Here is a 24,471-nt window from a genome sequence, read left to right as displayed (position 1 = left end):
GTAGACTCTATGATAATTCTTCAAGAATGTGAAATGTATAGGAAAAGAATAAGATTATAACCATTTTATAAAGTGATATACATACATGTGTTTTATAAAATAGCTTATACGGACACTTTTATTAAAAATGGGTAAAAGGAAACGCGGACGCTCTGTTAAGAAAAATCTGAACCAGAATATTGAGTCTAATGAACTTGTTCGAGCACCTCATTCGTTTGTAATCCACAGAGGAATTTCTGGTGGCGATACATTAGAGTTAACTAAGGATTTTAGGAAAGTTATGGAACCGTTTACTGCATCATCACTTAAAGTGAGTATCTGATTAAACAATGTGATTAACATTCTATAAATATATTATTTTAGGAAAGGAAGAAAAATACCATAAAAGATTTTGTAGCTATCGCAGGTCCATTACATGTATCTCATTTATCCATATTTTCCAAAACCGAATTAGGAATGTATTTGAAAATAATGAGGCTTCCTAGAGGACCTACATTAACTTTTAAGATACATAATTACTCATTAGCAAGAGATGTTATTTCATCACTTAAAAAACAAAGAGTTGTTGATGCAGCTTTCAAACATTCCCCATTAATAGTTCTAAATAGTTTCAGTGGTGAAGGATTACAGTTCAAACTAATGGCTTCTATGTTTCAAAACATGTTTCCGACTTTGAATCTTACAAATATTGATTTGAACACAGTGAAACGTTGTGTTTTAATGAATTACAATCCGGCTACTAAATTAATAGATTTTAGACATTATTGTATAAAAATTACGCCTGTTGGAATTTCTAGAGGTGTTAAGAAAGTTGTACAGGGTAAAGTACCTAATTTGTCAAGATGTAATGATATAACAGAATTCTTTACAAAGTAGGTTGATTTATTTTTAAAATTACACCAATGGATTTATTCTATTTAATTTTAGGGCTGGTATGATGTCTGAGAGTGAAGCCGAAGATGATCCCAATAACCATGTGGTTTTAGCTCAAAAAATAGCTTCTAGAGGAAATGTGGAATCTGGAAAATCTGCTATAAGATTAAGTGAACTTGGTCCAAGATTGACTTTACAGCTTATAAAAATAGAGGATGGTCTTTTAGATGGGGAAGTTTTATACCATGAACTTATTCATAAAACTGAAGAAGAAAAGGAAGAAATTCAAAGAAAACGAGAACAAAAAAGGTAAAAATCTAAATTTCATAGTCAAGGGAACAAATTATCAGATAATGAATGAGTTATCCATTTTTTCTAATAATTGGTCTATAGATGCAATAAATACTCAAATATAAAAAAATAAAATATTTGATTTTTGTATTTTAGGAAACTGAAAGAAAAGAGAAAAAAAGTACAAGAAGCAAATAAGAAAGCTAAAGATGAACTAAAACAGAAATTAAAAGATCAGTCACTAAAGGGAATGCGAAAGGATACACAAAATGAATCAAATACAGAGTTAGAGAAAGATGATGATGCTCAATATTATAAAGAAGATGTTGGAGAAGAACCAGACAAGGGTAATTTTTATTTTATGACTATTAAGATTTATTTTTATATTTTTTTATTTTTAGATTTGTTTTCGGGCCCAACTGGCGTGAAAAGAAAACATGAACCGCTACGTTATAAAAATAAGAAGAAGAAATCTGATTCGATCGATCAGAAAAATAGAACTAATCAAAATTCTATGAATAAAGGAAATAGACGAATGAACAAATTTAATAAGCAAAATACAAATAATAAAAAGGTGTATTAATTTAGCTATTTTTCTTTGATTTTTCATATTTTTTTCTATTCTCTTCCCTTATTTGTGCTTCCCTTGTTCGCCTTTCTTTCCTCGATTCCTCCCTAGCTGTGTAGTACTTTTTTCTAAAATCTATTATTTCGTGATCATATGTCTCCATTTCATGGGGAGTTGGGTCTCGAATTTTTTCAAATGTTAGTAACCGTCTTGATGTTACTTTTGTCAAAACTTGTTCACAATTTGCAGTAAGATTAAAACATGGATGCGATGGAAGAGATTTCTCATCATAGTCTTCTCTGTAACAATGAAAAAATAAAAGCGTCAAATAAAATAAATTATTAATTTCTCCTACCTAAAAACTGGAAACCAACACACCACACATCCTCCAACTTTTAAATGTTTTGCAGAAAATAAAAGAAGATCCCTATAAATATGTGAAATGCCGTAATCAATTTTAGCTGGAATGTGTGTATGTAAATGCTCTTCTTTTACTTTACAATCAGTTTTTGTGGTTCCTATTCTTTCAGTTGATTCTCTTATTCCATATGGTGCTAAAATACTGTCCAATCAGAATTATTTCTATAATAAAAACATTTATAGGCAAAAAAATATCTTACGATCTGTAATAATTGCATCAAATTGAACAGTATCTTTCCAAAACGATACTGAAAAATCATTTACCATCACATCCAAATATTTATGTTCCAAATTGTATTGTTTCATATTAGCTTTAATACTCTCGTCTTTTTCTCTCATCTAAAACATATATAAATCGAGTTATAAAAGAGAAAACTAATTTGCATAATTGGATTATTTTGATGACAAAGTTTGATCAAAATAGGTTTCAAGAGTGGTTGCTCTCTTGGCTTAGTAGATATCTAAAAAACAAAGTAATTAAACGTTATCAAATCTGGTTTTAGCATCACCAGGTGTCCTACAGGGCTCACATGTGGACACTAGAGTCCTAATTATTAGTTCAGTTTTTCTCTGAATAGTTAACAAAGATTAATAACTTAGGGGTAATATTTGACAGCTTGATTTCACATATGATTTGTCAAATAAGGCTTCTTGGGGTTGGGGTTTGTTACAAGGAAATTTAATATGTAGTAATTAAATCTTTAGGGTACTTTGGTAATAGACTAGTACCAAGACCCCTCGATCGTTTCAGTCCTAAATTTTCCATGCCTATTATTTATTAGTTTTTAGTTAGTTTAGAACTTTGGTTAGCTTCTGTACATTTGCTATAAATAAAATTTGAGAAAACAAGATTGGAGAAATGTTAATTGTTGCTTTGAGAGAACAATTTTACTATAATTGCAATTATACTATACTAATAGTGTAGAAATACATAAATCTTATGCACCTTCTGTTTAATTCTTGATGGTCGAGTTCTGGCATGAAGCATAAGATAATCTATATCTGTTCCTATAACATAACCACCAAATTGAGCAGCTGCTACAAGAAGGGAACCTGTCCCAACGAATGGATCTAGTACAATGTCTCCATCTTTGACTTTAGCTTGATTAGCCATAAGCAGAGATAGCTGAGGATCCATGCTTGTATTACCAATGAATTTTCTTGTTTTTAGAGATAGTTTTTTTATTAATTGACGTAAACCGTTAGCTACCTAAAAATTGTACTTTAAAATTAAAAAAACGGTATTTTTTTTAACGAAACCTAACCCATCTACCAAAAAATACAAAGTATGGTAATTCTGGTGGATCATTTGATCTAGTGCCATAATATTCGATATATTGTAGTGTAACATCAGGATTCTTTAAATTCACAGGGCCTGAAACAGGTAAGTAGCTAAAAGCCTGAAAAATATAATCACAAATAGTTAAAGTTGTATATTTCTGTAAAAAAATGTATATTTAATTTAAATCTATTAATCTTACTTCTAATTTATCGACCTTTTCTTTTTGTGTAAAATGTCGACAAAATGTTTCCACCTCAATTTTGAATGATTTATTAGCATCAAAATGAGATTTATATAGTTGCAAAGGATAATTTTTCAGTTTATCGTGGATAGCAGAAATGGATTTAGCATGGGCCCAAAGTTCTATACAATTTCTTAAAGATACAGACCTACTTGCAAGTAGTTTAACATCATCTTCTGAACTAAATTCGACTATCCAGTAAGGTTCCTAAATTGAAAAATACATTAAATAATGTCATAAAACGTTTATAATATTTATACTTACAATATCTTTTGGTTTTTCAACATATCTCATTTCTATATTCAAAAGTGAAAGTAGAGAACTGATTTCCTACGAAAAAAAATATTTTAAAAAGGCTATAGTTGTAATGTTACACTTACCGCAGATCTAAATTCTGTATGCTCTTGTGCAAACCATAATAGATACGTTTTCCAGCATTTATTCATATTGTTTCTGGGATGTAGCTTTTTCACCACACCACTGAAAGAAGTGCTGACTTTTCATTAAGTGAAGACCAATATTGTTTCCATTTTTTTATATGTAGGTTAAAACAAACAATGACTTCTATTCGACATTAAAAGAATCTGAGCATTAAATTTATTATTAAGAAATATAATTCGTATGATATCAATTTCAATATACGTCGTAAAAAATCGATTTAGACATTTTTTTTAATTTATGAACAAAGGATTGAAAGTTCTGACCGTTAGTTCTAAATTTCAATTCAATCATTATATTTTATATCAAATACTATTTATTTAAGAAATAACTTAATATAGTCGTAAGTGGTTTATTAAGTATTTATTTAAAATTTTTATATTTAAGAACGTAGTTGAACAGTCCAGAACATAGAATAAAAATGTTGATACATCCACTTTAATAGGATCACCGTGCTGACAGAAGTTGCAAGCTTCAAGATTTTACATTTCGTGTCGTGCAATACACATGCGCACTAGATCGAATTGTCATATTTCGCATTTTGATTTAAAAAATCTCGAGTAGTGTTTCTGGAGAAAAAAATTCACCGTTTATTTTATATATTATATCCATATTAAATCAAACGTGAATATAGATCCATGGAATTTTATTTCTATACCTATGAAACTACGTATTTGTAGTAGTGATAGCACACTAGACAACCAGTATAACAGCAAAATTGATTCAGTATTTAGCAAATTTGAGCCAAATATTATAGGTTCACCAACATAAAAATCGATTAAATAAAAATTATCTATCAATTTTATTGCTTATTCATTGTTTTACAAAATATCTCAAATATCTATAAAAAAAGTGTAGGAGAACCATATATCACGTGTTTTGCAAACTTCCCACGACGAAAAAAGTCTTCAAATATTTTATTTTGAAAGTTCAATTTTCTTTTTATGTGCTTTTTTTAAATCTTCCAACATATTACTAGTTTCTTCATTTTCTTTAAACAATTCTGATTTTGCAGAATCAATATCGCCCATCCAAGCTCCTCTAGAATGATTAAATTAACAAGTAGATAAACGTATTATACGACTAAACTTACCTGTTATAAAAACCGACTATTAATACACCCAATAAACTACCAAAAATTACAGGAAACCTGAGAATTTGATATTTAGTGTATTTCATTCTCAAAAATAGTACAAAACAATTTTGACATTTAATATAACCAATTTTTTCTTCTTCTCAAATATTAGTATTTTAACCTTGTTACAAAATTAAAATCAGATTTAACTTAGTTTTTTAATAATATATCTTAAATTCATTAATTATGAGCCATATTCAAAGCAAATACGATAAAATTTATGAATTGTTTAGTAATACGTAATTACATTATATATTAGTAGTCAAAATAGATGTCACTAATTTCGCCAAAACAAATATTGTCGTGTGTCGTTTACATATATTTAATCTGATACCATCAACTTTAGCTTTGTTCGATAATGATTCGATGTGACCTGCAAACACGTAGCTGTCATTAAAAAATTAGAGCTGGTAGTGGTAGAGCCGCTCAGTCCGTAATTTCATTCGGAATCAAAATTTAATAAATTAATTTCAAGTGTGCTCGACATTTTGAATATGATAAAGCCCTATTAGCTGTAACTGGGAAAAGGTAGAACTAGATTAAAACACAATTTGTTTTCAGAGTAATTTTACTACAAACACTGTATGGTAATTGGGGAATATGGAATTGTCTTGATAAAATGTAATGCTTAAATATTAAATAGGTACAAAACTTCAATTCACAAATAGAGTCTGGCTTCAATCATCCTCCCGTCAATTCTTGCTCTATCCAGGTTTTCTGAAATTCTGTTAAAGAAAATATATAAAAGAAAAGAATAAAGTCCACATTTATATGAAAAAATTTCGGGTTTAGTATCACATTTTGAAAATAATCAAAAAAGTTCATGCCTTTTCTACTATAATACGACTAAATATCATATTTTGTTTTGCATTAGAAATTAGTATGCCCAATGTGATTTATTGATAGAAGTATCAAGCTTTTTGTATTCTTGTTACTCAGAATTAAAATACCATTGACTTTAAGGAAAATAACCTAAGTGACCCCAATCCCCATGAAAAAATAGCCATAAACCTAACTCAGAACTATCATACGCCAGAGGATACAGGCATTCTAATAGCACACGTCTGCATTCTTAATATTCGTTACAAATAAAAATGAATGAAAAATTTGATTTATTCAAAAGGATACTAATTGCCTTTTCAGCTTGCCAATCTGAAGCGTATGTTAAAAGAACTGAGCCAGGTCCTTTTGCTTCAAAACCTTGAACTTCGCCAAATTCCGAACATTTTTCATTCAAAAGCTTGTAACTTACCGAGGAGGGCAACTAAAAAGAAACAATTCTATTTTAAATCTTTTACAGAATGAAAATTTCATTATTACATACATTAAATAAGAGAATTTCAATATAATTACGCTCTATGCCAATTTATTTTACTCAATTATAATGTTTTTGATAAACAATGTAATCCATTTTGTAGCTTTTTTCAATTTTATAGAAAAAAAATTGTTTCTTTCATCTAGTTGTTACTCATTATTTTATGGGAAAACACAATATAACCTCAATATTTTCCAATTTATTTTGGCCAATAATGACTTCGGTATAAGTAATTTATCAATAATGGACATTTCCTTTTTCCAATTTTAGTTCTGTCAAAGTTTATTTTTTCAAGTTAAATTTGGCTGTTTTTAATCTAGTTTGGTCAATATTGAAATTTCTAGTTCAATCTAGTCAAAATTTTGCTTATTTGACTTTAACTTGTTCAGAAAGTGGCTTTTCTATTTTTAGTTTAGTCAAAAATGAACTATTAGTAGTATAATTTGATCAAAAAGTGCTTTGAATTAAATTTTTCCTGAAATGAATTTTTTGAAATTAATATCATCAAATTTCCAAATTTGAGTTTCCTTCCTTGGTTTAATGTGATCAGAAAATTGATATCTTGATAGTTTTACTCTCGTTTCATCCACCTATCAATATTTAAGACAACCTATATAATATTGAATTAGTGAATCCAGAAAATTGAGTGAAAAGTATTTACAAATATTGATAATTTTTTCATATACTTACATTCGAGACGAGAACTTTTTTGGAAAAGTGTGTATTCATGCTGTTATCTGAAAAAGACAATCGGTCATTGCCATAATCAGAGTTGGTATAACCTCTATTAGAACCTCCACTTGGGGCATTGTATCCCAGAGTACCACCAGCTTGTCCATACTTTCCAGAATTGTAGTTGTTTCCATTTCCATAATCACCTGCAATTACATACAATTAGTTATATCCAGCAAAAATAATTGAAATAATAAAGTCTCACCTCCTCCACCACGGTTAAAATTTTGGGAGGTATTTCCGGTACCAGACAATGAGCCAAATTGTTGCTGGGCAGCTAATGAAGACAGGTCATTATTTCCCAAAAAATTGGCTGCCTGGGTTAAAGCTCCAAGTGTACCAATGTTACCTAAGCCTGCATGAAAATAAATTTAACATATTCTTGTTTATAAAAACTCATTATAATAAAATTTTTCATCCGTAAACTGCAAATTGGAAAAATCACTTCAATCTAATAAGACTACATCGAAAATTTACAATTATTCAATTGAATCTAATGAAATCCATTTCTCCAAGCCATAAAACACAAAACTATTATTCATTAACATGTTTTTGATGCTTCTTCAAATATTTTCCTCACTACCTGGCAGCTCAAATTTATCAATAAATAAGATTACACAGATATTGATATGTGTCAAACTTGCTCAATCCTCATAGAAAGTTTTTAACAGCTTCCCTTATAAACCTAATCTTATCGACCCTACATAACACAAAAATGTTTAACATACCTGAAAGAACACCCAATGGCAGGTTACTAGGAGTTCCCAAAATGCCATTGTTTGCACCACCACACTGAGCATTACTAGATAATGAAGGTAAATTATGAGCAACACATTTCAAAGGCTCTCCATTTGGCCCCAAGCCCATTCCAATTGATTTTAACCCTTCAGGTAACTTGAGCATATCGCTGGCCCTATCCATTCTCACAGTTATTGTACGATCATAAAACGATTGACCGTTGAACATTGAAATCGCCTGAACAGCCTCTACAGGGTGATCATATTCAATAATAGCATAACCTTTGATACGACCATCTTTGTCAAGAGGTAGATCGACAGATGTGAGTTTACCAGCCAATCTAAACGCCTCTTTTACCTTTTTCTTATCAACACCATAATCAAGCTGCGGAAGCAAAGGGGAGTATTGTATTTAAACATATATCAAACATTTCTATATATCTTTACAAATTTTTTGAGATAAATTATTACACACCTTAGATTTTTCGTCACTTTCAGATAGAAGGTATTTTTCTGGAAAAAATAATGGGCTTACGAGAATGTCTAGGCTCCTCCATTCAACACAATATAATTAGTATACTGCTACTATGAGTATCTCAAAATATTTAAAAAGATATATTTTTTGGTATTTCAAAAGCTACCATTGATTTAACCTTTAAAAAATATAATTGTATACACCGAGCATGCTGCATTATACAATCCATACAAAGAAACAAGTCCATCATTTGTAGACCAAATTTTGTTCTGGGATAACTTTGAATTGAATCAATTTATTATGTGAACCTCATTAAATGAAGTAATGGTTTTGCAATTTTGTAGTTCAATAAAGAAAACAAGTTTCCAGTAATTTGTGTAATATTCCGAATGCAAACTCCGATGAGTGAAGTAGCACATTTTATGGACAAAAATGGATTTTAATAAGTATATTAAAAAAATAATGAAAATGGATTAAAAGTATATTAACTTGCCTCAGAACAGAAAATAATTCCAAAAAACCTACCACAGCTTATTATTATAAAAACGCAGCATGCGACCATCTCAATATCTTTGCAAAAACCTTAAGAATTCAGCATTCTCTGTGTAAAGATGTATTTTTTAATGGATAAACTCAACTAACGAAAACACCTTGATTTTATTCATTGCACAATATAATTGCCATTAAATCAGATTTTTTGAATTTGAAGTGATGATGTTATTTACAACAACCTTTTAAAACAATATTAGAAAATTTCCCCAGTCCCATCAATGGATTATAATATGATTGGCTTTCTTTATTACAAAAAAATGACATAGACTACTCTTCGTATAACAAAAAAGACCCGTAAGTGGAACCAAAAGCCTCTAAATTTCGTAATAAAAAAAAATAGTATCCACTGAAGCTTATATATTCCAATATCTTCAACCCAAATTTAACTAGACCAATTTTGAAGCAATCCACACTGATTAAGAGTTCCATGCATAAAATTCTGGTACTACAAATATCATATTCATCATACCCTGACAATTTCCTGAATTAAAAGTTTGGTTCACATAAGTTTCCACACATGTTCATAAAAAGTATCATTTTCATCAGTATAAAATTGTTCTATTGTTGATTAGATGAATTTTTATCAGATGAAATCAAAGAAACTTCAAAACTATTAATTTAGTCTCAATAAACATTGAATTAAATAGAAATCATAAATATATCAACATTTTTTGTAGTTATGCAATGTTATACAGGAGTCATTGAATTTGTTAATGTTAATTTTTTACTACCTATAATTGAAAACACTGCATTCAAATCTCTACAAATTCAGAAACAAACATTTCAAATACCCATTTTTAAACACAACAAACTAAATATTCTAACCAATTCTGAATCAATCTTCCCAAGTATTTCAACACTTTTTTGGATACCTAATGATGCTCCTGCTTTAAAAACCAAGACATTTTCACCAAAAATATGTTTATATATATAACTGGCTACAATAGGAATGTTTATTAAGTTCTACTCTTAAGGATGAGACGATATATAACACAGTTCTGTTTCAACTTCCACAAATCAATATTTCCAATACGTATTCAGTTGTAAATGACGCACAACCCAAGTTTAAAGATTAACAAAAAATTGTATCTGATGAAAGTAGAACCTAACAAGCACCACCAGTAGTTGGAACAAAACAAAATTATACTTACATTAGCAACAAAAATTTTATTACCAAGTGGAGGATCAATTTTTAGAGATTCGAGGAATTGAGGACTCAAACCGTAAGTATTACCCCATCTTCCCTCGTCATTTCTCATCGACATATTGCTACCGCCTCCACAATCAAAAGACCTATCACCTCTTCTTGAATTGCCCGACACAATAGCCCCGTGTCTATCTCTAGTGACACCAAAATCCTCTTTGATCACCAGTTTGCGTCCTTTAACCTCATAGCGTTGCATTATTTCCATGCATTTGTCAACAGAAGCTTTATCAGGAAATTCGACAATACCAGACCCCTTAGGCTTATCAAAATCGTCGAAGAATAATTCTACAAATTGAACGTCGCCTACTTGCTCTCGAAATAGATCTTTCACGTCTTGCCAACGAAACTCGTAAGGAATGTTTGATACGTACACTCTAGTTTGTGATGGTTTCAAGCTTCTGGGGTCTCGGTTGCTACCACGGTCTCGACTTCGATCTCTAAAACCAACACCGCCGCCGCCGCTACGGTTACTTCTATCACGGCGTGTACGATCTCTGAGGTGTTCTTTATTATCTTCTGTGTCGCTCATGTTGATATCTAGAAAATTCTCTATTTTCTTGATTAAATTGTAACATTAAATTGAATAGAATAAAAATATATTCACCTTTAATTGCAAGCGTCTCCACTTCAATTCACAAATAAACTAACAAAGAGAAACGTCACAGGATAACAAATGAATCAACGATAACGGAAATGACGTTGTAATCATAGAACTCAATAAATTTATGGTCTTATAAGGTAGACAAAGAAGAAACTACTTTTTAGTAGAAAAATAAACGTATCTAACTGAATTTCATTTTTTAAATATAAGTTTGTTTTTAAAATACATTTCAGTTCCAAATTACGGATTTACTTAGTTAGATTAGATACAATAAAATCAACGAAAGCTACTTTGTATAATTTATTTCTTTATTTCTTCTTTGCACTCGTTGAGTTCTGTTGTATTATCGAGCTGGCTACCACGAACAAACCTCATATTTTATATTTAGAATGTCTAAAAATGGGCTTTTGTTGTTTACCTTAATTTTCTTAGTTCATATTTCTTTTCAAAGATTTTTGTGACATCGAAATGAAGATAGATTGTTCGGTAAATAACTGTTCCTCCATACATAATGGCATCTTGGATAGGGAAAGTGCAAAACCAATTTAAAAATGAACAAATTAATAATATTGTACTTACACATGACTTACAGGATTGTCTCGACGATAGTATAGATATCAAATTTAATGATCTCTATTCAAATACCGAAAATATTTCTGATATTACTCAAGACAAAGAAAGCAATAATAATCAAAATGGGTAAGTTTCCATAACGTTTTTCCAAATGTCATTAAACACATTGATTTATAAATATCAATAAAGAGCCAAAAGTATCAAAGGTTTAAATTAGTCAGGGATTCCGATTATATCTGATAACTTTTGAAACTCTTGAAAACATTGTGATATTTTTTTATGAGATATAAATTAAATCAAGATATACAAATAAAGAACTAATATTATAATAACTGTAAGTAAATGATTCTTCTTAAAACATTTATTGAAGATAAGTAGCTTCAAATTATGCTACAGTTGCAAAAGTTTCATGGTATTAAATATTTTTATAAAACTGTATGAAATAATTACAATGCAGTGTAAATGTTTTTATTTTCTGGTAATCAACATGATAATGTTGTAGTTAACAGTAATAAAATATTTATAATTATCAGACTTTTAAAGACATTGATGTTTGGTGACTTTATAATATTAATTAAGTTGAAAAATAGGACATTTTCATTTATTATAATAGTATGATAAGGTTGTAGTTATAGATAACAAATTATTTAGATTATTTTGATGTTGTAAACAGTTTTATAAATTATTATTATACAATGCAGGAAAATTAGATAAAACTCCAATAAAATATTAAGTGTTTAGTTAAACTGTTAAATCATCCAATAAAACACTTTTTGAAAATCACTATATATATATATATATATATATATATATATATATATATATATATATATATATATATATATATATATATATATGTATGTATGTATTAAAATGTAACTGCTAATTTCACCTGCTTTTCCCATTTTAAGATGTTTCCACAGCAGAAACCACAAATTGGCTAGCAATGTACATTCCATTAATGTTGATAGATTTTATGTATATTTTTCCTCTACAGTCTCTGGTCCTGAATCCAATTGTGTAAAGAATGTTAATAATGTTTATATAAACTTTATGTTACATCAAATGTTTGTTTAAATTCTAATAAATGTTAATTTTCTTATTAATAAAACAGTCATGGTATAAAAAATGAGACACTTCATAAAAATGACACAAACAACTTTTTTGCATTGCAATTAAAACCTTAACTGAAGATTACTTTTCAGTTTTGTTCAACATACAGTATCACTCGATGAGATATGTATGCAGATCAATCCTGGATCATCAAATAAAATGCCACATGAACCTTCGCACGCCACATTGACAATAACTTCTACTAATCCTGATACCAAAGAAACAATAGTCAATAGGTTTCATTGCGACTATGAGGGCTGTCAAAGGACTTATAGTACTGTTGGAAACTTGAGGACACATATGAAAACACACAAAGGTTAGAAAATGTCCTGATCAGAGAATCATTTAAAAAAAGAAAATATAGTTTCATACCATAATATGAGTTTATAATGATTATTTGGAAACATGTGGTATAACTGGTAATTGTCTGTGTGTAATTTATATTTCAATAAATAGATATTAATTATTAATATTATTTTCAGGTGAATACAGATTCAAATGCTCCGAACCAGATTGTGGGAAGGCCTTTTTAACTTCTTACAGTCTAAAGATCCACATACGAGTGCATACAAAAGTGAAACCGTTTCAGTGTAGAGAAACAGGATGCGAAAAAGCTTTCAACACAAGATACAGATTGAGGGCCCATGAACGCCTACATAATGGTAAAACTTTCAATTGTGAATCAAATGGATGTAATAAATTTTTTACAACTCTCAGTGATCTCAAAAAACACATTAGAATCCATACACGAGAAAAACCATATAAGTAAGTGCTTTTCCTATTAAAAAAACAGTCGATGTCATTTTTACTAATAATTCGAAAAGCGCTTATTCATTAATCTAATTCGTTAGTGAAACTTTGAACAAATTATCTATTAATGATAAAGGGGAATAATCTGCTAATTTCAATTGAAACTTTGCTGATTTATTTGAGAGTCAGCATCCCTTAAAGCATTGAGCTTCTTTGTATTCAGTTCAAAAATGTTTTAGGAATTTTTAGATAAGATTAGCACTGTTGAAAGGGTATATATAGGTAACTAAAAGGCTCAAAATCTTTCTGGGGATCAGCACCCTTTTATGGAATCAACACTGATACTATTGAAAGAAATAGGAAAATATAAATTAAGGAGAGATTGAATTCAAAGAGAAACGAAGATACTACTTCTACTATGACCAGAAAAGATTTGAAGACATTCTAAAGAAACTCAAATTGGTGGTAAGAGATGACTGAAACATCCATCTATTTAATTGCTGATTGTGGGGCACTACAGACTCTTTGGGATACTGATTAGACTTAAACTGAAACTGAAGAGTCTCTAAAAATTTATTGAAAAATCAGGAATTACAAAGTTACTAGTTTCAGAGACAGTTTTTGGAAAGGTAGTAAAGGAGAGGGCATTTTAGTGAATCATCAACCTATATAAATACCCCAAAAGTGCCCCATAATATAATTATGACTAGGAAAAAAATGAACAAATGAGAAATTAAACTACTAGGACAATATAGTAGATCTAAGACAGATACTATTATCACTATGACCTGAAGATATTGGAAGATATTACAAGAGGAAACATCCATCCATTTCTTGCTGATTGTAAGGTACTATGGAGTCTCTGGGATACTGATTCGATTTATTCAAACTGAAAACGAAGAATGCTTAAAAAATTATTAAATTATCAGGAATAAAAAAAGTCTCTAGTTTCATAGACACCTCTAAAACTAAGTAGAGGAGAGGACATGATGGATCTTTCAGGTCTTAGTGAATTGGAATTGCCACTACTATAACTAGAAGAGATTGGAAGACATCTTAAAGAAATTTAAACTGATGGCAAGAGATTTCTGTAGGTTAGAAGATGAAATATCCATCCACATACTCGTTGATTGTAAGGTACTAAGGAATCTTTGGGATACTGATTAGACTTATTCAATTTGAAGCCGGAGGATGTCTAATTGTACAATGTTGTAAACTGAGTTGAGGAGAGGGCACAATAGATCTTTCAGGTTTATTTTTGGTGCTTTGTTGTTACATTCTCTCTGTGTAGATTCAAAGAGAAAATGAAATGCACAGAAATAGAGAACAAAAAAAATTGAAAATTAGTCCTTTCAATGTTAATTTTTTAATTCTGTTTTTCACTTTTGCAGACACAACTCACTTATAAATTCAGTATTTTCTTTTTATCTTCTTTGTGTAATCAAATAATTTTTGTCGAAGATGTCTAATGGCACATTTTTCTGTCTGTACTGTATAAAGTTTCACTAACCTAATCGTTTCATAACAAGAACTGAGTTTTAATTTCTGGAACCGATGGAGATATTTATACTGATATCACTACACCAACACTCACATTTTCATTGTTAGGTCCTTTGAGCTGGATACGGACCGATAGAAGGACCATACAATGAAGTTTTAAGTGTTAATATAGTGAAAGCTAATATTGTGTTGAGTCATAACATTGAAATACTTGTCATAAATTTAACTTTAATTTTAAGGTGTGTTTAAGGAGATGAAAGAAAAATGTCTTTGCAAAGTAAGAAAATATTTTTTACATCCTTGTCAAAAAAAACTGTTTGAAATAATGATATGTAGGGAGGTTTGCATGTTGTTATAAAAAGAACATTACCTCTTTTTTAGGCTCATTTTTATTTTTTGCAACGTTATTAAATTATATTTAAGGAAAATTTAAAAACATGTGAACAAATTTGAAATTATTATACAACTTCTAGAACAATTTGGAATTCCGATACAGGTAAATGGAATTGTTTGTACATAGTTACATATTGGAAGTTAAATATTAGATTTTCTTACGATTCCTTCACTTTTTGTTTGCTACAATTTTTTATTTAAATATTCTTCTTCCCGGCTGGTCTTTATTGTTATTGTTATAATTGATTGATGATCGAGGGTGGAGAGATGTATTTTAAGTTATAACTTAAGATTAAGTCTTGATTCCACAAATGAAAAACTCATCCAGGAAGACAAAAAGAAGTTTTGGTGCAAAACCACCTCAACTACTCTCCTCCCTCTTGCACTATCATTGGTAGAGGGCCTTTCGAAAGTTTATATATTGTAAATTATCGCATGAATATTTGATATTGAAATTTATTATTATTCAATAGGAACAAAACTTTGCGAAGCAATTTATATTTGCTCGATTAGACATTTTTCCAAATTTTCTTTTTATTTTGCTTACATGTTGGGCTTTCAATCGCTTCATCATTTGGTTTGCTTTAACTATGGCTTGCTTATTAGAATAGATTATAATATAGACGATGTAAAAGAATCAATGATCAACGAAATCTTCGGAATTTAATGACTAGTTTTAAGATTACCTAACCTAACCTGCAACTTTTTTGAAGACGTTGAAAATCTAACCTAATCGGTTTATATTTAGCATTTGGTGGTATCCAGCATTGGTAGATAGTCTTTTTGAGCATTGACGTTTAAATATTTATCATTAATGTCTCTGTAGACCGAATAATTTCCGAGATGAAGCCTTTCAAAGTTAGCAATTTCCTGTAGAACTAGAGTTGAGTTTAAAGATGCAGATGGACTGTATGAATGGCTTACCTAAATATTTATATCCTATTTAAAAATTATTGTTAAACAGGTTTTGAGTTTTTCTTTTCAGATGTAACGTTACTGATTGCGGTAAAGCCTTTGCTGCTAGTCATCATCTAAAAACACACATTCGGATACACACCGGCGAGAAACCGTATGCCTGTAAAGAAAATGTAGAATGTACAAGAGCCTTTTCGACCCAACATAGTTTAAAAAGTCATATAAAAACGCATCAACGACATGAAAAGTACTTTAATCCTGAAACTGCCGTTAAATCTGATGAAGGAAAAGAAGTGGCTGCCAAGATACACATATCCATACCAGTGGAAGGGGAAAATAACGAAAATGGTAAAAATTGTTTTTTAACTATTATTTAGGAGGTTGTAATAGTTTTTAGATATATATCATCAGGGCTTTTAACTTAGGGGTTTCCCTCCCAAATTTAGGGAAAAACAATGTGAAATGGGCTGGTTTTGGGAGTTGAAATCAAGTAAAATAATTAAAAAAATGTTTTCGATAATTAAAAATAAACGACTTTTAGAAAATGATGTTCGTGAAATTATTTATTGATTGTATATTATATATAATTATTTTTTCTTTAATTTTGTAGATTATGTGGAAATTCAACAACAAAATTTGGAACCAATCACACAACCGACCATAATAGATACTACAAACTGTCCAAATATTAACTTTGAAAATATTTATTACAATGTAACAACAGTGCCATCGGATAGTTTAATAAATGACAATTACATATTGAACGAAGCGATACCAGAAAAGCACGCAGCTGTCATAGAAGAGGAATTCGAAATGGCCAACAGACTTAAAGATTACGCTACAGTCACCACAGAAAATATACCGCTTCAACTATTATTCAACATCGGAACTGAAAATATAGAAAACGTTAAAGAAAACGAGGCACTAATTAACACTAGGGACGAATTAGAAAATAATTCAATTATATCGGAATTCCAGAATTTAGACGATTTAACAGCAAATGTGGAGAAAAATTTCACTTTTGATTTAAATACCGACAAAGAAGCGGATTCGACGAAGATATCTGATAAACAAATTAGTACAACAACTAACAACAACGTAGATTTACTTGACCAAACAGATTGGATCGATTTAGTAACTGGCGCTTCACAACTTGTACTCGATAAACAAACCACCACTACCAGCACTAATGATTTAGATTCCTATTATATGCTAGATGACATCAGTTTGCCACAAACTACTGCAACTGCAGTATTACAAAAAGATAATCTCCAGAATACAGATACAAATTGGATTAACAATAATACAACTTCAAAATGTTGCAATTCCCAAACGAATAATTTCTCTGAATACCCTACAAATTCTAACAACGACTGTAATCAAAGTGATCCCGTTTCTAGTACTCCTATAATGACTTATTTACCTTCCACTAGAACGAATTGTTGTAATAACGTTGTCAATTATACTTGTTGCGGAAACGGAGGTAATTGTGGTCAGCAATCAGTAACAAATCCCGTCGATAATATTTTGAGTCAAACTCAACGTCAATTGGCCGGTTGTAAGTCGAAACAAAATTCGAATCACAATTGCGCTGAAAAAGGGGATCAATGTTGCGTGGTGGTTTGTCTAAAGACTATCGATCAATTGAAGCAGATGCTTACAATCGCTTCAGGTTGCGGCAATTTTCAGACTTTAACGTTAGGATGTTTGAATAGTAATAATTTGGGTGTGTAACCGTGATATTATTAGTAACTACGGGTGCTATTTGTTTTTTTTTAGTCATAGTTTGTAAGAATCACACAGAAATGCCAAATAACTAACTTTTTCTTTCTTCTTTAACCGGCGCTACGGTCCTTTGAGAACTAGGGCCTTTTCAACAATCCTGAGCATGGTGTTTCCAACGTTGAATTCCTAGTTGAATCAGGTCCGCCTCCAACGAAGGAGCTGTCTTAACTCAGCATTCCTTCAGATCCTCCACGCGCCGTTCACGCAAACAGGGCCAAAAATATTTCGTAGGATCTTACGCTCCCGGCAGTTCAAAATCCACTCACTTGTCATAGTCCATGTCCGTATGTAACTACGGGACGGATTATTGTCTTGTAAATTGTGAGCTTTGACCTTCGCGAGAGTCGTCTAAACTTCAGCGCTCTCTGGACTGCCCAGAAGCATCTATTCCCCACAACAACTCTTGTTGATACTTCATTATCTTCAGTTGTCAAGGCCGCAAGATATTTGAATCGGTGGTACACAGGGAAGCGATGTTCTCTGACTTGGAATTTGGTTTGGGAGGTCGGGGTTCTCCTTGAGGTTCTCGTGTACATGGTTTTGAGTCCTCTTGCTTCAGGTGCTCGCTCGAACTCCCCAACCGTTCCCGAAAGAGCCTAAATGGTTCGTGCCATAATTTCAACATGATCCGCATAGGCGAGGTGCTGTGTGAGCCTATTTCAAGTAGTTCCTCCGAGTTTAGTTCGGATGTTCTTTGCGGCACTAACTTTTTCATTTGTTTTTTTTTATTTATTGTGTTAAAGCTAGTATTATATATTTTATTTGAAATATACTCTTCTAAAGTTATTTGGAGGTTTTATTAAATTCAAAATAAGATCATTATAACACAGTGTTCTAACAACTGTTGAAAGGAAAACGAACAAGTGGCCATTTGGAATTTTGTATGGAGAAGATGATAAAAACAAGGATAAATTCTGGAATAACCTAAAAGAAACAGTAGAAAATGCAAACGGAACATTAGGAAAGCAAGATGAAATATATAAAGGATGAATGATTGGTGAATAAGGAGAGGAAACGAAAACGATAATGGGAAACGGCTGCTTGACTTTTACCGTTTCACAACCTGATAATATAATAGGGAGGATGGGGCGGGAGGATTAGACGGTGAACTTGTTTGTTGTAAAGTAAAATAAAGTATATTTGGCGGTATAATTGGTATTTTTTTTCTTTATTTGGAACGTGTTAGCTCTGGAAATAACAACATTTCGAATTATAACTAAATTTATTCATATTGATCAAGGATTACGATTGCAGGTAAGCACTTGTTTATTTGTGTGCGAGAACATTATTTTTAGAGGTCAAGTTTTTAATTCAATCGGGCATTAGAGGGCAAGATGGGGTACCCTTGGTCAGTTGTAATCTCAGATACATAATACAAATAATGTCATAACTCGAAAACTCTTTTATTGTACTATTGGTGCTATAATTATGTCATGTAAATAGCTTCCATTGTTCCAAATAAAGCTAGGATTAATTTCGAATATTCGATGGTTTGTTTTTTTGACTTATGATACTATTCGAGAGGTGGTACGATATAATAGATCAAGAAGTGACTGTTGCTTCGTTTACGAGAGATGTTCCTCTTGTGATCTCCACTGAAACAATATCTGAAACCCATTCTACAATAACCTCACCTATTCGGTCTAGAGTACAGCTGGGTAACATACCGTATTTGCCTATAACTTACCACCTGCTGAGGTGGAAGAAGAGCCGATTTCAAGACTTTGTTGTTAATAAATCACTTATAACTAAACCTGGTTGTTCCAGTTGGTCTGATAACATATTTCTTGTAGCCAGTTCCCTGCAAATAACGCTATTTCCAGTAACACGCAAAGCTTCCGGCGTTGTTAGAACCGCGATCATTACTTCATCGCTATATAAAGAAGAGAGAGACGATTAAAAGAAATAAACTATCAGAGGAAGATACGATAAAGAAAGAAGAATTTGGGAAAATTGAAAAAAATCAACGGTTAACGAAGAAGAGTGACCAAAAAGAAAACACTATCGAAGGTTAACTCGTCAAATGAGAGTAGCGATAGTGAAGTTGAAAATACTCCGTGTTTGTCTTGTGAAAGTTGTTATTTGGAGTCAAATGAAGATCTGCATGTTCCGCATACGGCAAATGGGGACTCCCGTAGCTGTGCTGGGATAGATTTCGAAGATGAAGATGTGACGTTGACGTGTGAATTTTGTCAACAAAAATAATTGAATGCTTTTGCAAAACCCCATCTTGCACTTTAGAGTACCCCATCTAACCCGAGTAAGGGGGTAAGACTTTTTCTATTTTACAAGTGTGTTCCTAATTAGACTGAATTTGGAAATACTGATAACCAAAGATGATTATTAAAATAAAAAATTAAACGCGATTTTTTTAGTTTTATTGAACTTCAGGCTTTAGGTGCCTTGTCTTGCCCTTTCCTTCCCTAACATCAATTCCAAAAATCCATCCATTGACTACGTTACAGTGGAGAAAATAAACAGAATAGGCATAATTGTCGGTAGAGTCAAAAGCAGAGCTGAAATTGGTAGTGATCACTTTCTGTTGGAATCAACAGCGAGGATAACGGTGAAACTATAAGGATATAGGAGAAGAAGAAGTACCATAATGATACTTATCGACAATCGCAGGATTAAACAACTGCGGGAAACTTTGAAGGGACGTGGAATGGTCGTGTACTATCCCCCCCGTTACGAATCTCTTTTATTAGAGAGTTTGGCAGATTAGTCGAGTTTAGGGGGATGTGGGATGACTCTAGCTGCCAAACATCGTCTTCTAGGTGTAGTACTCTAAAGTTCCGTAATGTTTCATCTCGTCCAAGCATTCCCCAACTAGTTTGGATTTCATAATATTGTAGTTTTGAGCTCTAATAACTGGCAGTTTTAAGAGAACCTCAGAACCAGAAGCATTTCCTTGCGCCTACCCAAATAATACTACTTCATTCATAATAGTATCAGGATGTAGTAGTTAGGTTAGGTAAACGAAAAAATTATAATAAATTATTGCCCCATTGGCATTCTTTTCAGTTTTGATATTCATGGTTAAGCCGAAGACACTAACTTCAAAGATATAGGGTGAAAGGGAAACCAGTAGGAAATGAGTTCAATTAACCTTCTTTGTTCTGTATTTGGGCTAACGTGGAAATTATGCCTGTGGTTCTTGTTATTTCTGGCAGTGCCATTGTCAGTTGTCAGTTGTCATTGTCACGAATTTAGTTATTTTTTACAGGAGATGTCAAAAAAGTGTAAATCTTTCGAAGATCAAAACCAAATCATCAAGAAGATTCATTACAATTAGTAACAAAGATACTCCCTTGAACTTTCTAGATCATAGGAATTAAATCCTAAATTCAAAATAAAACACTTAATTACACAATATCTAAATATATGCCTTTTCTTGAATTGTTTCAATAGAGAAGAGTGAATGGGGTCATAAAGAACGGGTCAGACTTAAAAAGGGCTAGACGAAATAAATAACCCCCAATGTTAATGTGTATAAATGCTATACGAATTGTAACAAATTTCTCGGTAGGAAGAAAAACTTATCTTTCCGGTTTATACGATTCATTATATCAATATAGCGGCTAAGAAAAACCGCAAATAAGATAATTGGTTACGTTTGAGAGAAATTGGTTACCTAACTAACCTTTTTAATTTATCAAGTACTTTGTGCACGGAACTTATGGGCTCGACGCTCATGAGCTCGGCACAAGAACAAACTTCGGCAAGTTTTGTGTCAAATGTCAAATTTGAAAAGATGTCAACAATACAAGATACTTGAATATATAATACGAATACTATGGAAGAAGCACTTCTTTGAAACTATTTTGTGTTTAAAGCACAATTTTGAATCTCATGGAGTCCAATCATTTATCTGGTGTTTGAGGAGCACAGATCTTAAAAACGACAATTTCGAAAACGGCTTGAAGCAGTGCGCACCCATGTGCTCAGTGCTCAAAATGTGTAATTGGAAAGCAATTATTGTTGACTAACTTCATGCCAAACAAGTAACACTTTAGGCTCATTGTACAAAATAAAGGTAAGCGTCCACTAAGCGAATCGAATCGAGGCAGATTCCATTGTAAAATTTAGATACGGTGTGCGGATGCGAACAGATGTGTCATCCAACGCCACGTCTACGTATCAGTTTATTCGGTTCCATAGAAAAACTGCAATAAATTGAGATGGTTTTTTGTTCAGTTCTATTTGAATCTACGGTAGACGGTTTTTTGCCATCCTTACTGGTCTGATTCGTCTAGTGGACGCTTACCTTAACTAATCAAGAAGTAGTAGATTACTAATTAGAGGTTATGTAATAAGTTTTGCGTATGGATTCATATCACAGAAATAACAAATTCTATTTATCTAATTCGATGGCTTTAATCTATAGATCTTCTTTTTTATTGGTTTGGTAGTATTATCAACGTAGCCTAGCCTAACCAAATGATTATTGAAGGAAAATTTGTTTTTGAATTAATGATTAAAACGCAAAACAAAACTATTGGATCATTTGAAGTTGTATTTTCTTATGTATATTGAATAAAAATTTCGATATAAAAACGCTTTGATGTGCCGCTTGATAAAAATATGGAAACGAACTGGAAGTGGCCATAAATAAAAAGACGGTTTTTCACGAGGCCAGAAGGCGTGCATTTTTATTGCTTGAAAACTGCCCGTTTAAATTAGATGTGAAGATAGTGTAGCAAGAAGGATGTGGAAGGGAATCTGCAATGAAAATTATTTCGGCTTTATTTTACATAAACATTCGTTACGGGCGATGTTAAAACGTTTTATTAGAAAAAACCGCTTTCTATATAATATTTGTATAGATGGCGCTCATAGCTTGAAGTTGACATTTTTATATCAGAATATCATATATCATATACCCTTTATATACTTTCGTATACCCATGTTTGACAAGTTCTTGTTTTGGAAACATGCAAAATGTAGTCGTTTGACGATGGAATGAAAAAGTCGGGTTAAGATAATATAATATGGTAGCGCCAGTTCTTTGCGACAGACTAATTCCCCTCAAACAATGGTAATTGTTTCCGATGGACAATCGTTTACGAACAACCAAAATTGAAAACGGTTTTTGTTTCTTATGCAATCGTTAAAAGTAGTCAAGGAATCGTGCATAGTCGTAAAAGATCGTTTTGACCATAGTCCTTGAAAATGTTTTGCCATTTTTTTGGCCATATTCGACAATACTTTAACCAATTAAACTCTAAATTCGTCACCAGAGAATAATGAACGTTATCTAAAATGGTAGAGATGTCCTAAAACTTCCATAATGTGTTTTACACCAACATTAAAGCCATGAAGTAAGATATTTCTACACGCAGCTGTTTTCATTTCCTAAATATCGTAGCTTCCAAAAATAATCAGTTCAAATTGACCCTGTATACGAATGGCAGACTGTTAAGCTTCATTTATATAATGGAATTTTTGAAAAAAAAAAACGTAATCTTCACGTTGTATACCCAAGTTTCGTATATATTCATACGTAATAACGCATTCCCATTTTTCGATTGTTGAAAAATTTGAATAATTGTATTCGTAGTGTATACCTAAGTTTTCAATTCTCAAGAGTTTTCTCAATAGCAGGTGCTATAAAATGCAAAAATACTATATAAAAATTCAATTTTATTAGTGTTATAACACTGACCGCTCCTCAACGATACCGGCTATTCGCGCATCTATTCCAGTGGCGTACTTTTTTTAATTAAACAAAATCTAAAATCAAAATTCATTCCGTAACCAATTTAAACCATGATTCAATGAGTAATTTGACTATAATTCCACCATAGAAATTATAAAATCTGATGGAGGTGCAAAAACATTAAAATAATATCAATTGAGTCGAATTTTGTTGATTCAAAAAGCCTTTTTCCGCATTTAAATACTTTGATGTACTTGTAAAATAGTTGAAATAACATCTCACCACACCAGACACAAACGATTATCACACATCAGTTTAGTCGCGTTCAGTCACGTATTTTTAGAGGTTATATTGGATCAATTAGGCAACACGTTATACAGCAACACATTCTAGACTTCCAAACGGATTTGTCATTCGCAGCAAACGTCAGAAACGTCAACTTGTCGGTTCCAGTGACAAACAAGAAAACCTACTTGAAAGCTATTCTTTTCGATCGTATAATCCAGTTGAGAAATGTCTATTTATGACATATTTCAATAAAAAAAATTGATACATGATCAAATTTTGGTTACATATATGTCAATTTATAATTTACAAACAAAAGCAAAATATATGAATTAGTAGGATTGAAGGCTACCGTGTTTTACTGCTAGACAAGCTGGTATAGAATGAGGTCTTCGAAATGTCATGTCATATGTCACTCTTCTATATTTTGACAAGTGTCAACTAAGCGCTACTGCTTCGCTTTTGGTATCTTCAGTATTTTATTGTTGGTAAAATGTCTTGTATATAAGTGACGTCATAAATTATAGCAAGCGTGTCGTCCATGTTGAGTCCATTTCATATTTATTCAATCTTTTGAGATGATATATTGCTGTGCTCTAATTTTTTAAGTCCGTTTCTCATTTTGTGCTTA

The 24,471-nt window shown here is 31.5% G+C and overlaps 4 protein-coding genes and 1 long non-coding RNA gene across 15 annotated transcripts; 2 read left to right on the top strand and 3 right to left on the bottom strand.

Moving 5' to 3' along the window:
* The first annotated feature begins 38 nt into the window (after positions 1-38).
* On the top strand, positions 39-2,033 carry LOC130442191 (protein Peter pan). The gene is made up of 5 exons (XM_056776307.1): positions 39-310; positions 364-872; positions 928-1,182; positions 1,321-1,511; positions 1,566-2,033. Exons 1-5 carry the CDS (start codon positions 128-130, stop codon positions 1,745-1,747), a joined length of 1,320 nt encoding a protein of 439 aa, XP_056632285.1. The 5' UTR covers positions 39-127; the 3' UTR covers positions 1,748-2,033.
* On the bottom strand, positions 1,695-4,570 carry LOC130442190 (tRNA (guanine(10)-N2)-methyltransferase homolog). Its single transcript, XM_056776306.1, has 8 exons — positions 4,056-4,570; positions 3,940-4,005; positions 3,634-3,882; positions 3,418-3,552; positions 3,099-3,362; positions 2,353-2,491; positions 2,088-2,286; positions 1,695-2,031 (listed from the first exon to the last, which is right to left on the bottom strand). The coding sequence occupies exons 1-8, from the start codon at positions 4,119-4,121 to the stop codon at positions 1,749-1,751; spliced, it is 1,401 nt and encodes a 466-aa protein (XP_056632284.1). The 5' UTR covers positions 4,122-4,570; the 3' UTR covers positions 1,695-1,748.
* A 321-nt stretch (positions 4,571-4,891) lies between these two features.
* LOC130441601 (uncharacterized) lies at positions 4,892-5,363 on the bottom strand. Its single transcript, XR_008909629.1, has 2 exons — positions 5,207-5,363; positions 4,892-5,154 (listed from the first exon to the last, which is right to left on the bottom strand). It is a non-coding gene; the product is annotated as an uncharacterized LOC130441601 (long non-coding RNA).
* A 435-nt stretch (positions 5,364-5,798) lies between these two features.
* LOC130440992 (myelin expression factor 2-like) lies at positions 5,799-10,968 on the bottom strand. Of its 11 annotated transcripts, none has more exons than XM_056774419.1 (8): positions 10,871-10,952; positions 10,211-10,822; positions 8,024-8,417; positions 7,501-7,650; positions 7,358-7,441; positions 7,254-7,300; positions 6,377-6,512; positions 5,799-5,965 (listed from the first exon to the last, which is right to left on the bottom strand). In XM_056774419.1, exons 2-8 carry the CDS (start codon positions 10,793-10,795, stop codon positions 5,907-5,909), a joined length of 1,455 nt encoding a protein of 484 aa, XP_056630397.1. In that variant the 5' UTR covers positions 10,796-10,822; positions 10,871-10,952; the 3' UTR covers positions 5,799-5,906. The 11 variants fall into 11 exon arrangements, with proteins under 11 accessions (XP_056630397.1, XP_056630396.1, XP_056630395.1 ...); XM_056774418.1 differs by having other exon boundaries at positions 10,211-10,803; positions 10,871-10,946; XM_056774417.1 differs by having other exon boundaries at positions 10,211-10,815; positions 10,871-10,945.
* Positions 10,969-11,004: 36 nt separating this feature from the next.
* On the top strand, positions 11,005-19,043 carry LOC130440991 (protein cubitus interruptus). The gene is made up of 5 exons (XM_056774413.1): positions 11,005-11,566; positions 12,646-12,869; positions 13,036-13,318; positions 16,182-16,459; positions 16,722-19,043. The coding sequence occupies exons 1-5, from the start codon at positions 11,379-11,381 to the stop codon at positions 17,843-17,845; spliced, it is 2,097 nt and encodes a 698-aa protein (XP_056630391.1). The 5' UTR covers positions 11,005-11,378; the 3' UTR covers positions 17,846-19,043.
* The last annotated feature ends 5,428 nt before the right edge of the window (positions 19,044-24,471 follow it).

This window comes from Diorhabda sublineata, chromosome 3 (genome assembly GCF_026230105.1).
Source record: "Diorhabda sublineata isolate icDioSubl1.1 chromosome 3, icDioSubl1.1, whole genome shotgun sequence".
NCBI classification, from domain to species: domain Eukaryota; kingdom Metazoa; phylum Arthropoda; class Insecta; order Coleoptera; family Chrysomelidae; genus Diorhabda; species Diorhabda sublineata.
The sequence above is the reverse complement of the archived record's forward strand: the minus strand, read 5'-3'. Positions and strand labels throughout refer to the sequence as shown.